Consider the following 18,117-nt stretch of genomic DNA (forward strand, 5'->3'; position numbering starts at 1 on the left):
ACAACATTTTTAGCTCTACTGGTCAGAGACCAGAAGAGCTTATGCGATAGTAATGCGTCCGGCGTCCGTCCGTCTGTCTGTCTGTCTGTAAACAATTTTTCAAAATGCTACTCCTCCTACAGTTTTGGTCTGATTTCAATATAACTTGGCATACAAGTAGACTAAACTAAGATACATAATTCTGTATATCGGTTTTTAATTTCGATGAACGGTGTTGCCGTGGTTACTAAAAATAGAAATTTCTGTGAAATTCTTTCAAAATGCTACTCCTCCTACAGTTTTGGTCTGATTTCAATATACCTTGACACACAAGTAGACTACACTAAGATACATAATTCTGTGTATCGGTTTTTGATTTCGATGAGCGTTGTTGCCGTGGTTACTAAAAATAGAAATTTCTGTGAAATTCTTTCAAAATGCTATTCCTCCTACAGTTTTGGTCTGATTTCAATATAACTTGACACACAAGTAGACTACACTAAGATACATGATTCTTTTTATCGGTTTTTGATTTCGATGAGCGGTGTTGCCGTGGTTACTAAAAATAGAAATTTCTGTGAAATTCTTTCAAAATGCAACTCCTCCTACAGTTTTGGTCTGATTTCAATATAACTTGGCACACAGGTAGACTACACTAAGATACACAATTCTGCATATCAGTTTTTGACTTTGATGAACATTTTTGCTTTGGTTACTAAAAACAGAAATTTCTGTTAAATACTCTCAAAATGCTACTCCAAATACAGTTTAAGTCTGATTTTAATATAATGTGGCATGCACACAAGTAGACTACACTAAGAACATAAAGAGACTTAATCAAGGATGACTGTTTTTTTATTGCTGTGGTAATGTTTCAATTCCCAACTGCTTGGAGAGAGAACTTTTCTCTTCCTTTGCTATAAGTAAAACAAACCAGTGTGAGAGCTTCAGTCTGTTGTGGTTGTTGTTTTGTTTTTTGTCCTGACTTAATATCGAATATTTGAATGCCATTTTAGAACAACATTTTTCCTTTATCTAATGGTAAATGGTCAGTTTATAAAGAATTAATTACAACGTTAACAAAGTTCCGCTCATTAAACCTGAGTTGCAGGAGTCTATTTGGTTTTTTTAACCGCTTCTCTGTACGGTATACAAAACCGTTAACTGACCCAACCCATGTTTATACATGTACATGCAACCATTTTTAACATTAATTCCTTAGAAAACTATATAAGTAATGCATACTCTTCTTTTAATTTGTCGGAATGGCACAGTAACTTAATTTCCAACAACTGAATTTTGTTTTTGTTTCAGGAAATGCTATTGTAACTCTATATATTCTATTCAATACAGCAAAGTAGAACTTTTATCAATGATTGCAAGAAAATTGATATGCAACTTTTAACAGTTGTCATTCGATGAAATCCGCATTGGTGCATTTAATGTTTTTGGCGACAATACGATTTGTGGGATGAAACCTAGAATTTAATTCATTTGATGGAATTTTATTGCTAAGGTCGCATTTTCAATATGGTTTTCTACTCTATTAGGTAACATGACTAGGAAATAATTAAGAGATGTTTTACTGCTTAGAATTTAAACCTCGTGGCCTTTTAAAATGTGTTTATATGGATTTATGGGGAAAATCATAAATATTTCATTAAAAACATTCAATTTTCCCTTTTGGCTTTGCGGAAGTGCTTCAACACTGTTAAATTGGAAATGGCCTCCTTGGCTCCTGGCGTTAGCAAATGGATGCATTATTTATATCAATGTAAAATAATTTGCAAAATAGTTTATTGTGTGGAAAAAAACAGGTTTCTGCATGGTGATCAAAACAAAAGCATCGAAAGTAATGTGTACTTAGTATTTTAAAACAATTAGTTAAATAAAAAAATTGTCAGCTTTAATTTTCAAAATTTTAAGTGTCCCATTTTATCCGACACTGGTTATGGAAAAGTTTGATTGTTTGTAGTTTAACATCCCTCTCTCGAGAATTTTTCATTCAAATGGAGACGCCACCACTTGCTGGTGGCATGGAGAGATGCAAAATGTGACCCCTACTCTGCACTCAGGGCCATACAACAGTGAGAGATCTTTTTCGTGCCAGCATCTGCTGCGACACGGGACCTCGGATTATACGGACTCATCAGAAGAAATGGTCTCCATGCACGTTCTACAGTGGGATTCGAACCCGGGATGTAAGGATCAACTCAGCGACCATGAGCAGACGGTCTAATTATAAGCACTGCACCACGCGGGCGACGTTACGGAAATTTTGAGAGCCAAATCATCTTAAACAGTTTCTTCAGACGTTAAAATATAGCAGGGTCTACGCAATAGGGCCATTTATAAAATTTCGTCACCTGATTTGCGAGCTGTTTTGATTACATTAACTTCCGAATACTTATAAGCATCGGCTTTTTCCTCATTCCGCCATCACCTGCATATTATATTTACCTCTCCCAATTTAATTTGCTACGGTGACCCAAATGCATGCTGCGAGTGCTATCAACTTTATAACCGAAAGAAGCTAATCATACATAAGTTGATGTTACAGGAATTTCAACAACCTCGTTTAAACCTAGCATTTCGTAATATTCTATGGTCGTTATAATAACCTTTTTAGCAAAATATATGCTCTTCACTATCAGTCGTATTTTGGCAGACATAATTCATACAAATTGTCACTTCTTGTTTTTATATTAATTTTGACTACGGAATGTTCTGTCTTCTTTTATCAATTCATAGGACTCGCAACGGGTGTGTCCGGACAACAGGGGATGCTTACTCCTCCTTAGCAGATGATTCCACCTGAAAATTCCGGGGAGGGGATCCATGTTTGTGCCCTGTTCACAGATTTGTATACATGTATACTAGTAGTTTGTATAAGATTGTACACTGCTCGTTGTCTTTACCTTTCTCATTTCAGTATATGTGTAACCAAAAGACTGCAAGTTACCTTCTAAATGGTTCAGATGCTGAAGACAGAAAGAAAAAATTAAAAGTCTTGGATAAATAGAGACCCGTATTTTGTTAGTCTACATTTGATTGATATTGTAAACCTTGAGATTGTTATACAATGATAAAGTGTTCGTGCTCTTTGAGTAAATTTTTAATTAAATACTTATTACCGATTTTTATGAAACAAAAACTTCAATAGCATTGCAGCTGTGCCTAGTTGGTTAAACAGATATATATTTACGACAATAGGAAGGGTGCCTATGATTTTTATGCACTTTTTCTCTTAGTATTGAAGCGTTTCCTTAAAACACAGAATTCCGTCGTGCGTTTTGCACAGCTGCACAAGTGTTTTCTGTAATAAAATTGCTTTTTTGAAGTCTAACTCGTGGATATATCGCAGAAGGGGTACATTTTTATTACCAAATTCCAACATGCACTTTACACTTACTCCATAATGCAGATTCCTAAAGCAACAGATATAGCTAACTTTGAATACTCTTGTGGTGCTATATCTAAAATAAATTTATGAAATTACATATGCCATAAATAATGCATAATACAGGTACAGTACATACATATGATAAGTCTAGACATCATTTATAACCATTATAATCAAATGGGAAATAAAAAATATAAAATATTAAAGTAAAACATAATAAGTAATAGTGATGCTTTAACTCTCGAATCTATAAGAAAGTTCGCCATTTGAGACAATGCAAGAGAGGACCGTAGCAAACCATGGCTGAAATATACGATCCTCTCTCATTCTGAAGGAGAGAGATGTTTGTGCGGACTCCAGACCGCGGCTTGAGACGATGGAGCCAGAAATGATGGGGAAACCTCACTCTACATCGGTTAAGAAAATAAACCACGAAGACAATTCATGATAAAATCACAATAGGAAGATAATGTTTTAAATATTTACCTACAAACAACGGGTACACTCAACTGGTTTCCTGTGGACAAAAACATGGCTTCAAAACAATGTTTTTCTTTTACACTGTATTATATAGCCTCACGTGGTCATTTATTAAATGCCCGTCGTCTCCCTCGAGTATTCCTGAACTATTCCTATACCTGAAATAATTAGCCGCGATTCGAGGTCGATATGTATATTTTTGTAAACTATCAGAGTTCTTTTGTTTTTTTTGTGTTGCATAAGAATTGTTGATCGATTGACAGCACTACGTAATTAAATTTTGATTAATTATATGTGGTTATTAAGAAGGTGCCTTGCCTGCAGTATATCAACATGTCATAGAATTTTCCTACATGTAAAACTTCCTGTTTTAATGAAAACTTTTGTTTTCAGATATTTTTATATTCTTTCACAATCTTCATCATTATTTGAGTATTTGACCTAAATCTAGTATATAATTCGATCCTTTCTTTCTGCATATCAGTCGCCCGCGTGGCGCAGTGGTCAGAGCGTCTTCTCTAGAGTTGCGAAGCAAGGAGTTGATCATTACGTCGTGGAACGTGGTGACCGTTCCTTCGGATTAGACCATATAAACCTAGGTCCCGTGTCGCAGTAGGTGCCAGCACGAAAAAGATCCCTCACTAGTAAATGGCCCTGAGTGCCAAGCATAGGACAAAATTTGCAGCTCTCCACCGGCAAGTGGTGGCGTTTCCATACGAGTGAAAAATTCTCCAGAGTGGTGTTAAACAACATACAATCAATCAATCATTGTAACGTTGTACTAATATCAACAGTTTGGCTACTACATTTTAAACAAAAAATCTTTAAATTTGGTTAGCTGGGGAATGTTTTTTTCTCATGTTCAAGCCCCTAGAAGTATGTCAAAAGAGTTATCGATTAATTCATTGTCGCATATATTTGATGCGAATAAAATTTTACACATCATTACCCCTACCACCAGCTGACCCCCAACCCCTTATAAGGTAAAACACTAATGTCCTATCAATTTTCATATACATCTACTTGTTCAATCCCTTCATTAGGCGAATCGGAAATATTTGTCAAAATATTTGTACATTTATATAATATGTTCGCTCAACTAAAATTAATTTACTTACATTAAGCGACTGAAGTGCTGTCTTTCAATGTAGATATATACGCCAGGCTAAGAATATTTTGAATAGATGACCCCATTTTCTCTCAAATTTGTACCAAACTAAAGTGTAACACATAGTTCAGGGTTATGCTAATGAAGACGTCCTTGCAGTTAGATGGTTAAACTATAAGGGCGTGATATTAATTAAACATGTTTAATCAAAGGTGAAGCAGAGCATTATACATTGTATGAAAGTCTCTTTAACAATCTACATTGTACGTAGCTATATAATTATACGCTTATATACGTATGTACCTCAAACGGTTATATTCTCAAAGGCAAATTCATAGGCTCGTACACATCTGGCGCATTCCACCCCCTCTTTTTTGATAGAGTCAAAATAAAAAGTTTTCGTGAGATGTAAATTAAGCACGTTTCATTGGAAGAAGAAGAGACGGTGAGGTTGAAATGAAACATATTCAGCATATGATTCCGTATTTTAAAAAAAGGAATTTAATTTTTTTTCAAAATATTTTTATGTATATAAAAAGGGGATAACAAATGTTATTATAAATTTCATCTGAGTCGTACATGTATTATAAATGTGACTACCAAACAGTAGCAAGCAGACGAAATGATTAGAGATTGAAGAGATAACAAGAATAGATATGGGTTACCCCATATCCAAAGATATTCGACTGTTAGATTTAATATGTTTAACAGTGTTTATAATGACCTTAATAAAAAAAAAACTGCACTGTCTATTATGGAACTGTTGTAAATATCGTGATTCCATAGCATTACGGTCACCTAGTCTCCTAACAAACAGTACACATAGGCCTACATGTACCTGTAGCCTTGGTCTACACACGTGCAATGGAGCTGTCACACGCATCCAGCGAGCTCGGAGAAACACGTTTTGTTTTGCCGAGAAGTTACGGTGTCAGACAAAACTTTTCTTTTCTTAATTAGATCATATAAATACGAATTCTGATTAATAAAAATTATACAATCCCTGTTGAACTTTATATAGTTTGTTCTAACATTTGCATCTGCAACAACTTGTGTTTAAAATGGCCGGGTTGGGAAAATCAAGACTGAAAACATGGAAAACCTTTTTTGTTTTGAAAATAACTGAAATATACTAATATATTTGTCGCAGAAATTACTTACATTATTCAAGTTCTATATATAATGTATGCTGAACTTCAACACGAACCCGAATCTCCAACCCATGCAGTTCTCGTTTTGCCACACATACCCTTCAGTTTACAAAGTGTACACACGAGCAGGCCATCTCGTCATTTAATAATACACACACAGAATGATTAATTTTTTCTTTAAGAACAAATTGTATGATAATTAACGGACTATAAACATGTACTTAATACAATTGTTGATATAGTATTATATATGAAAAGATATGAATCGAAGAATGACCTAAATATTCTCTGTTATCAAACACGTAAAAAAAAAGGCTAGCGTAGGAATATTGATATTTTTTATTTGCATTTCGGGGGGAAAGTGACTTTCTAATGATATTTTGACGTTATTTTTGATTTCTTTAACGTATGACATACACAACTTTACTTTTATCATGAACAATAATGTTGTATCTACTTATCATGATGGAATTATTTTGGTCGGACCAATATGTGTGAGCTGCCGCTGAATACAGTTATATATCTTGCAAAGATAGTATGCATTGATCGAATATATAGAAAATGTGTATGGTTTCATTCTTCCTCGAATAGAGAACTATGAATCTATACAGCAATGTTTTGTTTCAATTAGAGTTGAAGCAGATTGCAGTATCACATTGTCATCTGATACCTATACCGACTTAAAATCAGAAATTAGATTACTTTTAATCAGTTTTAAAATATTCTAAACACGATGTTATAAGCATCGATTACAGTTTGTACAACCCGACCCGAAGGGCTTTAGTGTAATGCTAATTAACTCTTTGACACGTGAATCGATAAACAATGAATGACCCTATAGTATGGTTGTTCAGCCTCCACAGAGTATAAAATATACAGCAAAAGTATATGTACATCTCTCTCTCTCTCTCTCTCTCTCTCTCTCTCTCTCTCTCTCTCTCTCTCTCTCTCTCTCTCTCTCTCTCTCTCTCTCTGTAAAAACTTGCTATTGATGTAGACTAAAATTAAAAGGGAAAAAATTGAAACTTGTAAAAAATAAATCTTCAACATTTCTTGGACAAAAATATGACTGTCAGATTCTGAATATTTTAAAAAGCCTTGCAGAAATTAAGCATAGTTGATCCATCAATGTCACGAAAAATTTTTAAGTTTTTTATTAAAACTTTTTAACCAATTTAAAACTCGAGACTTGATAAACAGAAGCAGTCTATTTATATTTCATTTAGGAATTTATCGAGAGAGGGGGGAAAGTCTAAAAATTAATGCTAAAAATAATTTTTGGTCAGTGATCAATATAGTGCATTAATGAAAGCCAGAAGAATAAACTGGTCGACAAGAAAGGACAGCCATTATCTTAATCGACACATCTTTCCGATAATTTTCTCTCTTTAGCCTACATTTCTTGGTTCTCCGGCAACTATTTCTATGCATCAACTGACATGTCTCTATCACTTCATTTGTAATTCACTATTGGACAAATTTAGGCACTCACTCGTATCAATATTTTATAAACAATATTCTATATTAATCTTACCTTCTTCTTCAGAAAAATTCCGATCACAGAAGAAAAACTTATCAAGGTTTCAATATTGATTTCCTCCAAATCATAAAAACACGAAAACCTAAAATCGTATGCTAACCGGATGTTACAGTTAAGTAAAATAAATGGTTGGTGGGAGAAATCTCACTCGGAAGCAATATACACGAGTGGTCAATCGCGTCTCACTTTGAATTATTTATTAACTGAATGCAGCCTTGATTCTGTAAAAGCAAACTTAGTGTCTGCTAAGGTATTGTATGGCAGAGTATAGTCGATTATCGTCCATCATTCATTGAAACAATAGGGAGCTGCACCTGTCGCAGTTTATAACAATAATATTACATATTTGACGGCAAACAATGAAATTTTTGAAAAATTTTCCGCTTTAAAGCAGCTTATATCGAGGCAATGTAACATTTTGCTCTCAATGATTTATTGCTGCTAGTCATTAACTAGTTCTGTCATGATTCGTTCAAGCAACGTTGAGAATTACACTGAATTATTCAAATCATTCTTTTAAATGGTGTTTCGCTTACTGCATTTATCACAAAATATCAAATGCGATCGACAAATAAAAAAAGCTTAAAACAGCTAAAAACACAAGTAGATGTCTTTTTTATCGGGGAAAACACAAGGAATTTCAAATATTAATCAACTTTTTAAAAGCTTCTCTAAGCAAAAAAGAAAAAAATGGTTTTACGGAAAGAAAGACAAAGATATAATACGTGTTGCATTCAAAAACAAAACAATTAGTAAAAGGTAAAAAATTCAAACAGAATCAAAAGACATAAAAATAGACTCGTATATAATTTATTATAGATAGAACATGTTCTTTGAAAATAACGCGTCATCATAGCTAGGTATAAAATTCATTGGTGAAAGTGCAATTAATTAAGGGCGATGCTCATCAGTAAATGTGAGAAAAATTATTTTGCAGAAGCTGATAAAAAAAATCATATCCTTTAAGTTAGACATTGCCTTCAATTCGATTTATCCTTTCACTCTGTAAAACAACAAAGAGAAAATACAATAACAATATCAAACAAACACGGTGCAAGCGTGTACAGTTTACATCCTGAATTTATTATTTTCTTATCATTGGTTGATTCAGGTCAGTTTATTCTCATGCATCCCATTAAATGGAACAGGAGGCACAAAGAAACATATTAAACATAAAACAATGCAAGTTGACAATAATTCTGAAGCAAGTTGAAATTTTTCGTCGTCAATTATTTCCAAAATAATTTTCATATTTAAATCCTTACCTAAACATACTCCACTTCAATCAAATGTCACCTAAATAATCCTTTTCAGAGATGAAAAATTACCTCAATTCAAAGCGATTTTCGAACTTCATTTTCATCCAGCACAGATAAATATAACTTCACATAATATTTCTGCAGCGACAGATTCTTAGACTACAAGTATATATGTCAAGTGTTTTTGCCAATACGTTTCTACACTGACACCAGTACTAGCTAAAGCAAGCCCTTCTCTTAATGCCCTTCATCAATATTTCCTTTTCATAGTCGTACTAAGTTTGTGTTCTTTTCTTAATGCTATACTGGAAATTGTTTTCGCTCACTGAACTCCTCTTGTGAATTTTACGACTTCTCTTAGCGTTTGGAGTCTTTAAAAACATAACAATTATAGATTCGTTAAAAGAAAAATATTATTTTTACATTAGGAGAAAAATGTTTGGACGATGATATAATAATTGTTGCGCGCTGCTCTCATAAAAGATTTCTCTTATTCAAATATGTTGGATTATTGACAGGACACACAAGATAAACTTTTCGGCAAACATTTCCGTTCTTGTGCGATCGCTAATTTTGATATTCATTACTGTTTCAACAAAATTCTTAAATCCAGAACTAGTAGGCCAAAATAAACACTTTCAGAGAAGGCAAAGATGAAAGATCATAGTTTAGATAAGTTGTTCTTGACCACTAATTACCTATTTGCTGCAAAAGCTTGAAAATTGATAGAAAATGTTTATACAACTGTATTGAATACAATGTGAAAACGCCGCTATCACCAGGTTTAAGGTCGATGAGCGATGTTAGTATTTTGACAGCCGTTTTAAAAACAGCTAAAATGATATCCCACAGAAAGAAGTATATTTTTGTGTAAAAAATGATTTTAAGAAGGATATAGACATATATTGTATATCACTAGTAAGATGAGATAATAAAAGTTAATAAAATTAAGTTAACATTCATTCGATAAAGCATAACTGTTAATTTTAATTATACTAGAAAGCATGGAAGGACCTATTTGTTCCGGGACCATGCTAAAATCAATGTAGATGTTATTTTTTCCTAGTAAGATTTTATAAAAATATACTCAAGTGATAAAAAGATCTGCTAGGCGCGAGTGATTTCCTTTAAATTCAAGTTGTAAGCCTATGATTATAAGACAGTATACTCTCTAGAAACCTTAAACTATAGCGTTATATGTATGTCTTTTTCAGCACTTTTCGTTATTTTTATTCCAGGTCTATTTGTTTCTTACGAATAATGGCATAACCCATGGCTGTCAATATATTTTATGTGTTTATTTAGTAACATGGATTAGAGGGACAGTAAATTTCTCCCATTTTTTCCTTCATCAGGCAAGATAGGAAAGTAGAGACATTAAATACACATTATTAGTTCTTTTGAATATTACTTTTATACAAAAAAGTATAGGTAATACAAAAATTACTCAGATTATATTGTATATGTCTATAAATTTCTGTATTTAAGGAAGAACAGTATGTAATACACTAAATAAAGGCATGCAGTAATTCTTGCTGAATGATACAAATGGTATTTACGAGTACACCGCATATTTATATATTTTTATACAAACTAAACAAGACTTACACATTTTACATGTACTCACTTCCTTTGGTTTTTACATCTTCCTGCTCTTGAACATTCACTTTAAACCACTATCTTTAACAACAATTCATCAAGTTTTTTAGAGAGATTTTCTCCATGCTTTAGTTTAATGAATTTGTAATTATGTTCTTGTGTTGATGGTATGTAAACAGTGCTTGTCTTTTAAATGTGTTATACCCAATGAGTTCGGAATTTATCACTGAAGTCAATATAGTTCACTCGATTGACCAAGGCATGAACTATGCGTTTGCATATCAAAAGCACACGCAAACGCTCATGTCTTGGTCAATCTAGAGAATTTTATCAAGCTTATTGATAAAATTTCAAACTTCTGTGCATGGTTGCACATATTGTATAAAAAATATACAAATTTGGCATTTATGTAACACTATTAAGCAAACATCCAGTCTTTGTGAATGCTGGGAAAACAAGATCAGTTCAGTTCTTATGTGATTTTCTCTCTACATCTTTAAGAGGTTATCAATTATTTCATCTAGTAACCACAAACGATCTTTTTACCGTATTCTCTACGTCAATTTCAAAAATGGATTTCTCATGTTTGTGTATAAATTTCCTTGTATGTCTTTAATTCCAGCGTGTACAATGGCAAGTTAATTTCCTCTGATTTCGGTGCAGTATTGATGCCCTAATAAAAACACTTAAGTTCCTAACAAGGCGCTGTCTTACTTACCAGCTGGTACACTCTATGCCTCGTTTATCGGCCACTAAAGTTTGCTTTGGAAAGAGAAAAAAAAAACGTTACATTGCAAAATTGACATGTTTAATTTATAAGCGGATATTCTATGACAGTTTCTATTGATCCGTTATAAAAAAAAAAATAAGTATAATTTGAATGGTATCATCAAATATTTTATACCAGCTGTAATTACAACGGCTTTGTTAGTATAAAAAAACCGTTAAAATTTGTAGGACCAACTAAAGATAAAGTTTCGTTTTTCGGTCTCAGGCTTTAAATAACAACGGCCTGGGTTGGTAGGTCATGAAAATATTTAAATTTTTCATCTCAATATTCAGATGCATTCTTATTGTTATCACAAGTTCAAACTCGTTGGAAATTTTCACATTTAATTATAATTTACCATGTACTTGTCACCACAAAATGCATTTTCTGTAACAGTCATTTTTTTTTTCAATTTATATGTCAAACATTGCACACAACATTCGTATTTTGTAACGGATCAATCATCAACATACTTTATGCTTCTGAAGGAATAATAAATCAAAGCATCTGAATGACCTCAGACAAGTTATATTTTTTAATCGATGGTAAGAGAAATTTACAAATCTACAAAACTGTAGCTCTACTTGTGTCAAGATCTACTTACGATAAAGATGCGCCTTGGTCTACTTCTGTACCAAGTCTAATTGAAATCCGACCAAATTAAAACTAAAAGGGCGAAGTTTTAATTGAATCGTTATAGCTCTACTCGTCAAAGGACAGAAGAGCTTAAGCAAAAGTAAGGCTCCGTCTAAGCTGTCTGTCTGCCATTGAACATATATTTTCCCCGAATTTTTACTTGTGATATATAGTTGTTTTCAGCTGAGAAAAAATATTTTGTAAATTCTTTTCAAAAACAACCTTTATAAAAGTCATAATAATATGGAATATAAATTCATGAGTAAAATCTGTTACTGAAGAACAGCTGCGCCAATTTCTTAGGTGAGTGTTATTGTTCATTCAAATTATATACCTGAAAATAGAAATGACATATTTTGAAAATGGCTAATTTCGTGGATTGACTTAGAACAAAAGAGCAATTAGATATATTACTTTTTTATATCTCCAACTCCTTCTCAAGAACCACTGGTCAAATATCAACCAAACTTGACAGAAAGGAATCTTGTGTAAAGAAGATGCAAGTTTGTTTTACAGAAGAGCCATGTCCTATTTCAAGAATTCAGATAATTAAGAAATGGTAAAAATTTTAGGGCAGCATTTAAAAATCTTGTCAAGAGCCACTGAACTAGAAATGAAAACTTCTCTTACTTATGAGCAATATACAGCATCAATTACAATATACAGTATATCATAATTAATGTTTAATTTTATTTTTTTCCAGAAAACTGATTGTATTCACAATGAAATTCCAGAAATGATAAAACTTATAAATGATTTTTTTGAAAATAAAAATGATGAAAACTGCTTTTTACGCGCATATTTGAGATATGATTTCTTTGTAGAAAAAAAAAGTTATCTTTAATGCTGTAACCTTTCTTCTCTAATTATGAAGCAATATTGCCCTTGTTATACTAAATTTCACCTGCATACGGGGTTATACAATATCATCTAGCATTTTGTTGAAACGAAAAAAAAATAACGCTATAAAGAACATGCTTTGCATAGGTACTATTTCTAAAACGAGAAAATGTGTTATTGAGAAAGAAAAGACAAACATGTTTTTTGATAGAGAGAAAGAGATATATATGAAATAGTTTTGTAAAGTTAAGGTGCAAGGGTAATCCAAATTTGTGAAGTAACTGTTGCATCTAAGATTTTGAAGAAAATAAAGTGAACAGAACTTTTCCACCGGTCATATAAGATGAATCTAAGACATTGTGAGATCTTTTTATTCCCAAAAACACATGGAAACAGCAAAAACAATGTATCCATTAAGTCAAATGCTGGATACAAAGACATAATAGATGTTTCCAAGGAATGCTATGAAACTAGAATAATTGTTGACATGTTGCCATTATTCACACACATACGGGGTTAATATCTGATTTGTCTACATAGGTACTATTTCTAAAACGAGTAAAGTTATTGACATTGACAAACAAGTTGACGAAAGAGAACCAATAGTATTCATCCCTATCATAACAAAGAGCACACGACGGGTGTGACCACTCGGAAGGAGATGTTCTCTCCATCTTGGCACCTGATCCCACCTCTGATATTTCAGAGGTCCGTGTTTGCTCTGCTCCTGATTTGTATTATATGAATTGACTAATGAGCTTGAAAACTGTTCGTTATCTCAATATTTCATAAATAAAATGTTTTTTTGATTAATCGCAATACGCTTTAAGAATTCTATCCCAAATTAGACAAAACACTGTCTTGACTGGTACTCTTGTTAGAGCAAGTGGAATTAACATAAACTTTCCCTGATTCTTGCGTTGAATCCCCGCAGTTCCAGAGGGTGTATTATATTCTATATTTGAGTGGTTTATTTTCCAGTCTGTAGTTCGTATTCCTCTCTCTTTATCGTAAATATAAGATAGTCCGAACTGTCATCAGTTTATGTTGTGTTTGCTTAAATGCGTAATGATATCAACGAAATCACGAGATTTTTTGTAGCAAAGAATAAAGAAAACGTAAATTACAATTAAATAAATAAAATCATAGCATTACTTTAAAGATACAAATACTTTTTATACTATCATGTTAATAGATACACTGTAGCATACATGATAGATATTATGCATTGCGGGGCTAAGACAGGTTTGTTATTGAGGTCCAGTGTCACAGGCTTCATGATATGTTTGCTCAAAATTTCTTCGACGTGGGAAGTGGTTCAACAGGTTTGGCTTCCGCCTAAAGCTTAAGGAATTTATTATTTTTTATTCTAACTTTTTCTCATATTTATTGTCTTTTCATACATAAATATATTTTTTTTATAGTTTTATCAAATGTTATGCCATTATTTCCAGCCCACGCACACATTATGATTATGTGAAGTAAAAATTAATGTTACCAGCCTTTACTGTGAAATTTATTTTATTAAAGTCAACTGTACATACAAATATAAGAACAAGAACATAATTCAAAATGAATAATAGGTAAAAAAGTGAAATGGTAGCAATACTGAAAAAAATAGAATAAGAAAATAATCAAATTTCCTTTGCAAAGTCTTATTAAAGAAATTTACTTTTTTTCTCATTTTACATCAAGTGAGAAAATGTATTTAATATTTTTTTTCATAAAACACGATAGAGATGCTTAAATAATACTTCTTAAAATATTCAAAACAATTGAATGAAATAACATGTAATTTTAAAAGAAGAACTAGATATTCCAGCACGTCTCTTTCCCCAAGTCAAATCATATACAAATAAATCTATGATAGAGGCAAACAAAAACATGCAGGAAAACGCTTCATTCAATTCTTTACCCCGAGGTAAATTTTTCGAGTTTTAAATGGCAAAATTGTGATAACAATAGGATTTATAATTTTAATTCTTGGATACAAATATTTACACAACTGGACAAATACAGCTTTACGTGAAGATTTTGTAATTTTTGTAACTCAAAAACTTCGATAGAGGATGCAGTGCACGTATTCAATAGAGTATCGTTTTAACTCAACTTGAATTTCACTGGTCCTATACCTCAACAATATGTACCGGTCATGGTAGCCTAGTTTGTTTGTTTAGCGCCTCTTTCACTCATTTTCGTCTTGTGACGTAGCACGGCAAACGAGAATCTAACCCATGCCTGCTGATCACGAAAGAAGCGCCCTACCGCTACTCCGCTAGGCTGCTGGTCACCCACGGGAAGAAGGGGTTAGAGCGTTTTCTCGAGAGTCAATGAGTAAGGAGTTGATCCTTGAGTCACTGGTTCGAATCCCAGCGCGAGACGTGGAGAACGGTCCTTCGGATGAGACCATTCTTCCCGAGTCGCTGTAGGTGCTTGCACGATATATTCCCCATTGCTTAATGGTCCTTCGTGCCGAGTACTGGTTCCATATTCGCAGCTCTACACCGGCAACAGGTGGTACAGTCAGGAGTTGTTCCTTTGCCAAGCGGCACCCGGTATAAGAAATGAAGCATGGACCTTTGCAGACCGAGGTCCGGTATCACAGAAGGCGTTCGCATTTTAGAACTCGCGTTTCTTAATGGTCCCTAGTGCCAAGTGTAAGCCCATCACGGTACATGATGGCATCTTTATATAGGTGTGAAAATTCTCGAATTGCATGGACGTTTAACAACAGACGACCAATCAATCAAACAAGGAATCAATCATCTGTATGTCGAACGAGAGAAAACCTCTTCAACAAGGGCATCGTGAGGTGTGATATCCCCTCGCAAAAGAGTACATCAATTCCTCATAAGATTAATATTGCTTGCGTAAAATACACTCACTTAGCCATGCAAACGCGTTACAGTATCCCAAAACTCCAACTTTATTATTCGGACTTAAAAGCACACTGTGTATACCTTTTGAGTCTTGATTTGAACCAAAGTCATTCGAAACAATCTAATAATTCGGTTATCATTAATATATAAATAAGCCTTTCCCAATTTTTTATTGCAATGTTAGTGTATCTTTAAGGCATTTACATACTGTTCTAGACAAACAAGTAATAAAACTCCCTAATTCTCTTATTTTATAGCGCATTTCTAGAATGAACTCGAGAAAGCAATCATTTAGTTCATTACCGACTTATTTCTTGTAATGATCTTATTTTGTTAGAATTGCTTTGAATTCTATGGAGGCTTCAGTCATTTACTCAAAATACAATTTTCTTCCCCCGAGACTGACCTTTCGTGCAAAAAGTTTCTGTATAAGATGAGTTAGGCTCTCTTTCTCTCTCTCTCTCTCTCTGAAGCAAATTATGATAATCCCAAATACACACAGAGCTACAAAGTTAAGATCATCAATCAGATTCCGTCAACATCTTAAAATTGAGAAATATTTATAGCGTATCTTTTGGAGTACTTAAGTTTTATGGCTCCATGTCGCAACCAAAACAGTTTTAAGCCACTTATTGAGAAAAATCTGCCTCTGAATCGTGTTTTTACATTAATGAACAGAATAAAACCAAAAGACGAATGGTTAAATTGATGAGCAACATTTGTTATGTTTTGTTTACTGTTTTATCCCTTTTTTGTGATATGCTTTTTCATAAAACACATTTTTTTATCTCTTTCTTTGACTTCATCCCCAAATACACACAGAGCTACAAAGTTTGTATCATCAATCGGTAATGAGACACTCTTCCCCATCTCTCTCTATCTCAATGAATAGCACAGCTTCATGAGCTTGTTTTAATAGTTAATTTAAATTAAGATTCATTGGAAGTTCATGTTCACCAATTGCTTTTTATAATAATTAAGGTAAAATATCTCATTCCCCAGAAACAAGATGAGATAGCGACATATCCGTTCTTTCTAATGACATGTGTAAGTTTCACTTCCCAATGATACCAGTATCGACCAGATACCTTGCGTTATAATAATGATATTTTTATGTACGATTGGATTCCCTTCCTATTGTTCTGATGAAATTGAGCATTCAGTGTGATAACCCTACGACCTGATGCCGTGTTTAATGTGTGTTTTGTTCTATACAAGATTAATGTCGCAATATTGCTTGATTTCATAAATTCTGAATTACAAGTATGTGCTTTGTATCTGCGTGACCTAGTGATGTCAATATACTAGCATATCCAACATCAGGCGTGCGGAAAGAACAATTGGCTAAAAAATCAAGTAGCATATGTATCATTTGTACACTGAATATGTTTGAAGTATATAGATACCTAATCGTCTGTCTCGACGAACACTCGGGAATAGGTTCTTCTTGGAACAAACACTGAAAAATCCGCATTATCATTGTCATCCGCATGGCATTTGTGTAAGATTCGCGAAATAAGGAGTTGATCAAAACGTTACGGGTTCAAATGCAACTGCGGTTCGTGGAGACCGTTTTTTCAAAGGATTGATTGATTGATTGTATATGGAGACGCCATCATTTGCTGGTGGACAGCTACAAATTTTTTCTTATAGTCGGCACTTAGGGCCATTGAGCAGTGAGGGATCTTTTTCGTGCCAGCACCTACTGCGACACGAGACCTCGGTTTATACGGTCTCATCCGAAGGACCGGTCTCCACGTCCCACACTGGGATTCGAACCCGCGACATAAGGATCAACTCCTTACTTCGTAACTCTTAAGCAGATTCTCTCACCACTGCGCTACGCGAACGATGTTTTTCAAAGGAGACCGTATATACCGCAGAAGGTACTGGCACGAATTCTAAATGGTCACAGATTCTTAGTGTCCAAAACATGTCTTACGGCAAGTGCTGGCATCTCAATATTGAGTGAAAAATTGTCTCAGGGACGTTATTTATTAAACAAACGTGTTACTCTTCACGTCAATTCAATTCATACCTTTTTAATGGTTTTTTTTTTTCAACTAGATTGTTATCTCGAAGTATGCAAAATTCTGATTCTTTAAAATGATTTCATAAAGATGTATTATTATACAATTCTATACAAAACATGAAATCATCTGAAGAAAAAAAAAAGACGGGTTACATGATCAAGAAAAATGCTTTTACTTAAACTCAACATTTAATTGTAGGTAACAGGACTTTGGTGATTAACTGGCATGAATTTGGACAGTTAGAACTTCTATATACAATTTCCAGCACAACACACATGTTTGGACTTTGGAGTAAAGTTTACAAAACATGTTCGTGAGGCTGTGTTTTTGAATGTATCTCGTAATTTCTATCAATTTTTAAAAGCTACTGGCTGGAAGAAAAATTGAACATAAATAAAGATATAGCTAATTGGGCGTTAAAGAAAGTTAAATTACACATTA

The 18,117-nt window shown here is 33.5% G+C and overlaps 1 protein-coding gene across 1 annotated transcript in view; it reads right to left on the bottom strand.

Moving 5' to 3' along the window:
• Positions 1 to 2,440: 2,440 nt before the first annotated feature.
• The window catches only part of LOC134250308 (heterogeneous nuclear ribonucleoprotein A2 homolog 2-like), a 120,091-nt gene continuing 104,414 nt past the window's right edge, over positions 2,441 to 18,117 (bottom strand). Inside the window, exon 16 of the mRNA XM_062732675.1 lies at positions 2,441 to 2,451. Within this exon, the coding sequence (XP_062588659.1) occupies positions 2,450 to 2,451 (2 nt within the window). The 3' untranslated portion in view covers positions 2,441 to 2,449. The remainder of the gene's footprint in view (positions 2,452 to 18,117) is intronic.

This window comes from Saccostrea cucullata, unplaced genomic scaffold, assembly GCF_032062105.1.
Source record: "Saccostrea cucullata isolate Sc308-1 unplaced genomic scaffold, CSIRO_AGI_Scuc_v1 ctg473, whole genome shotgun sequence".
Taxonomy (NCBI): Eukaryota; Metazoa; Mollusca; class Bivalvia; order Ostreida; family Ostreidae; genus Saccostrea; species Saccostrea cuccullata.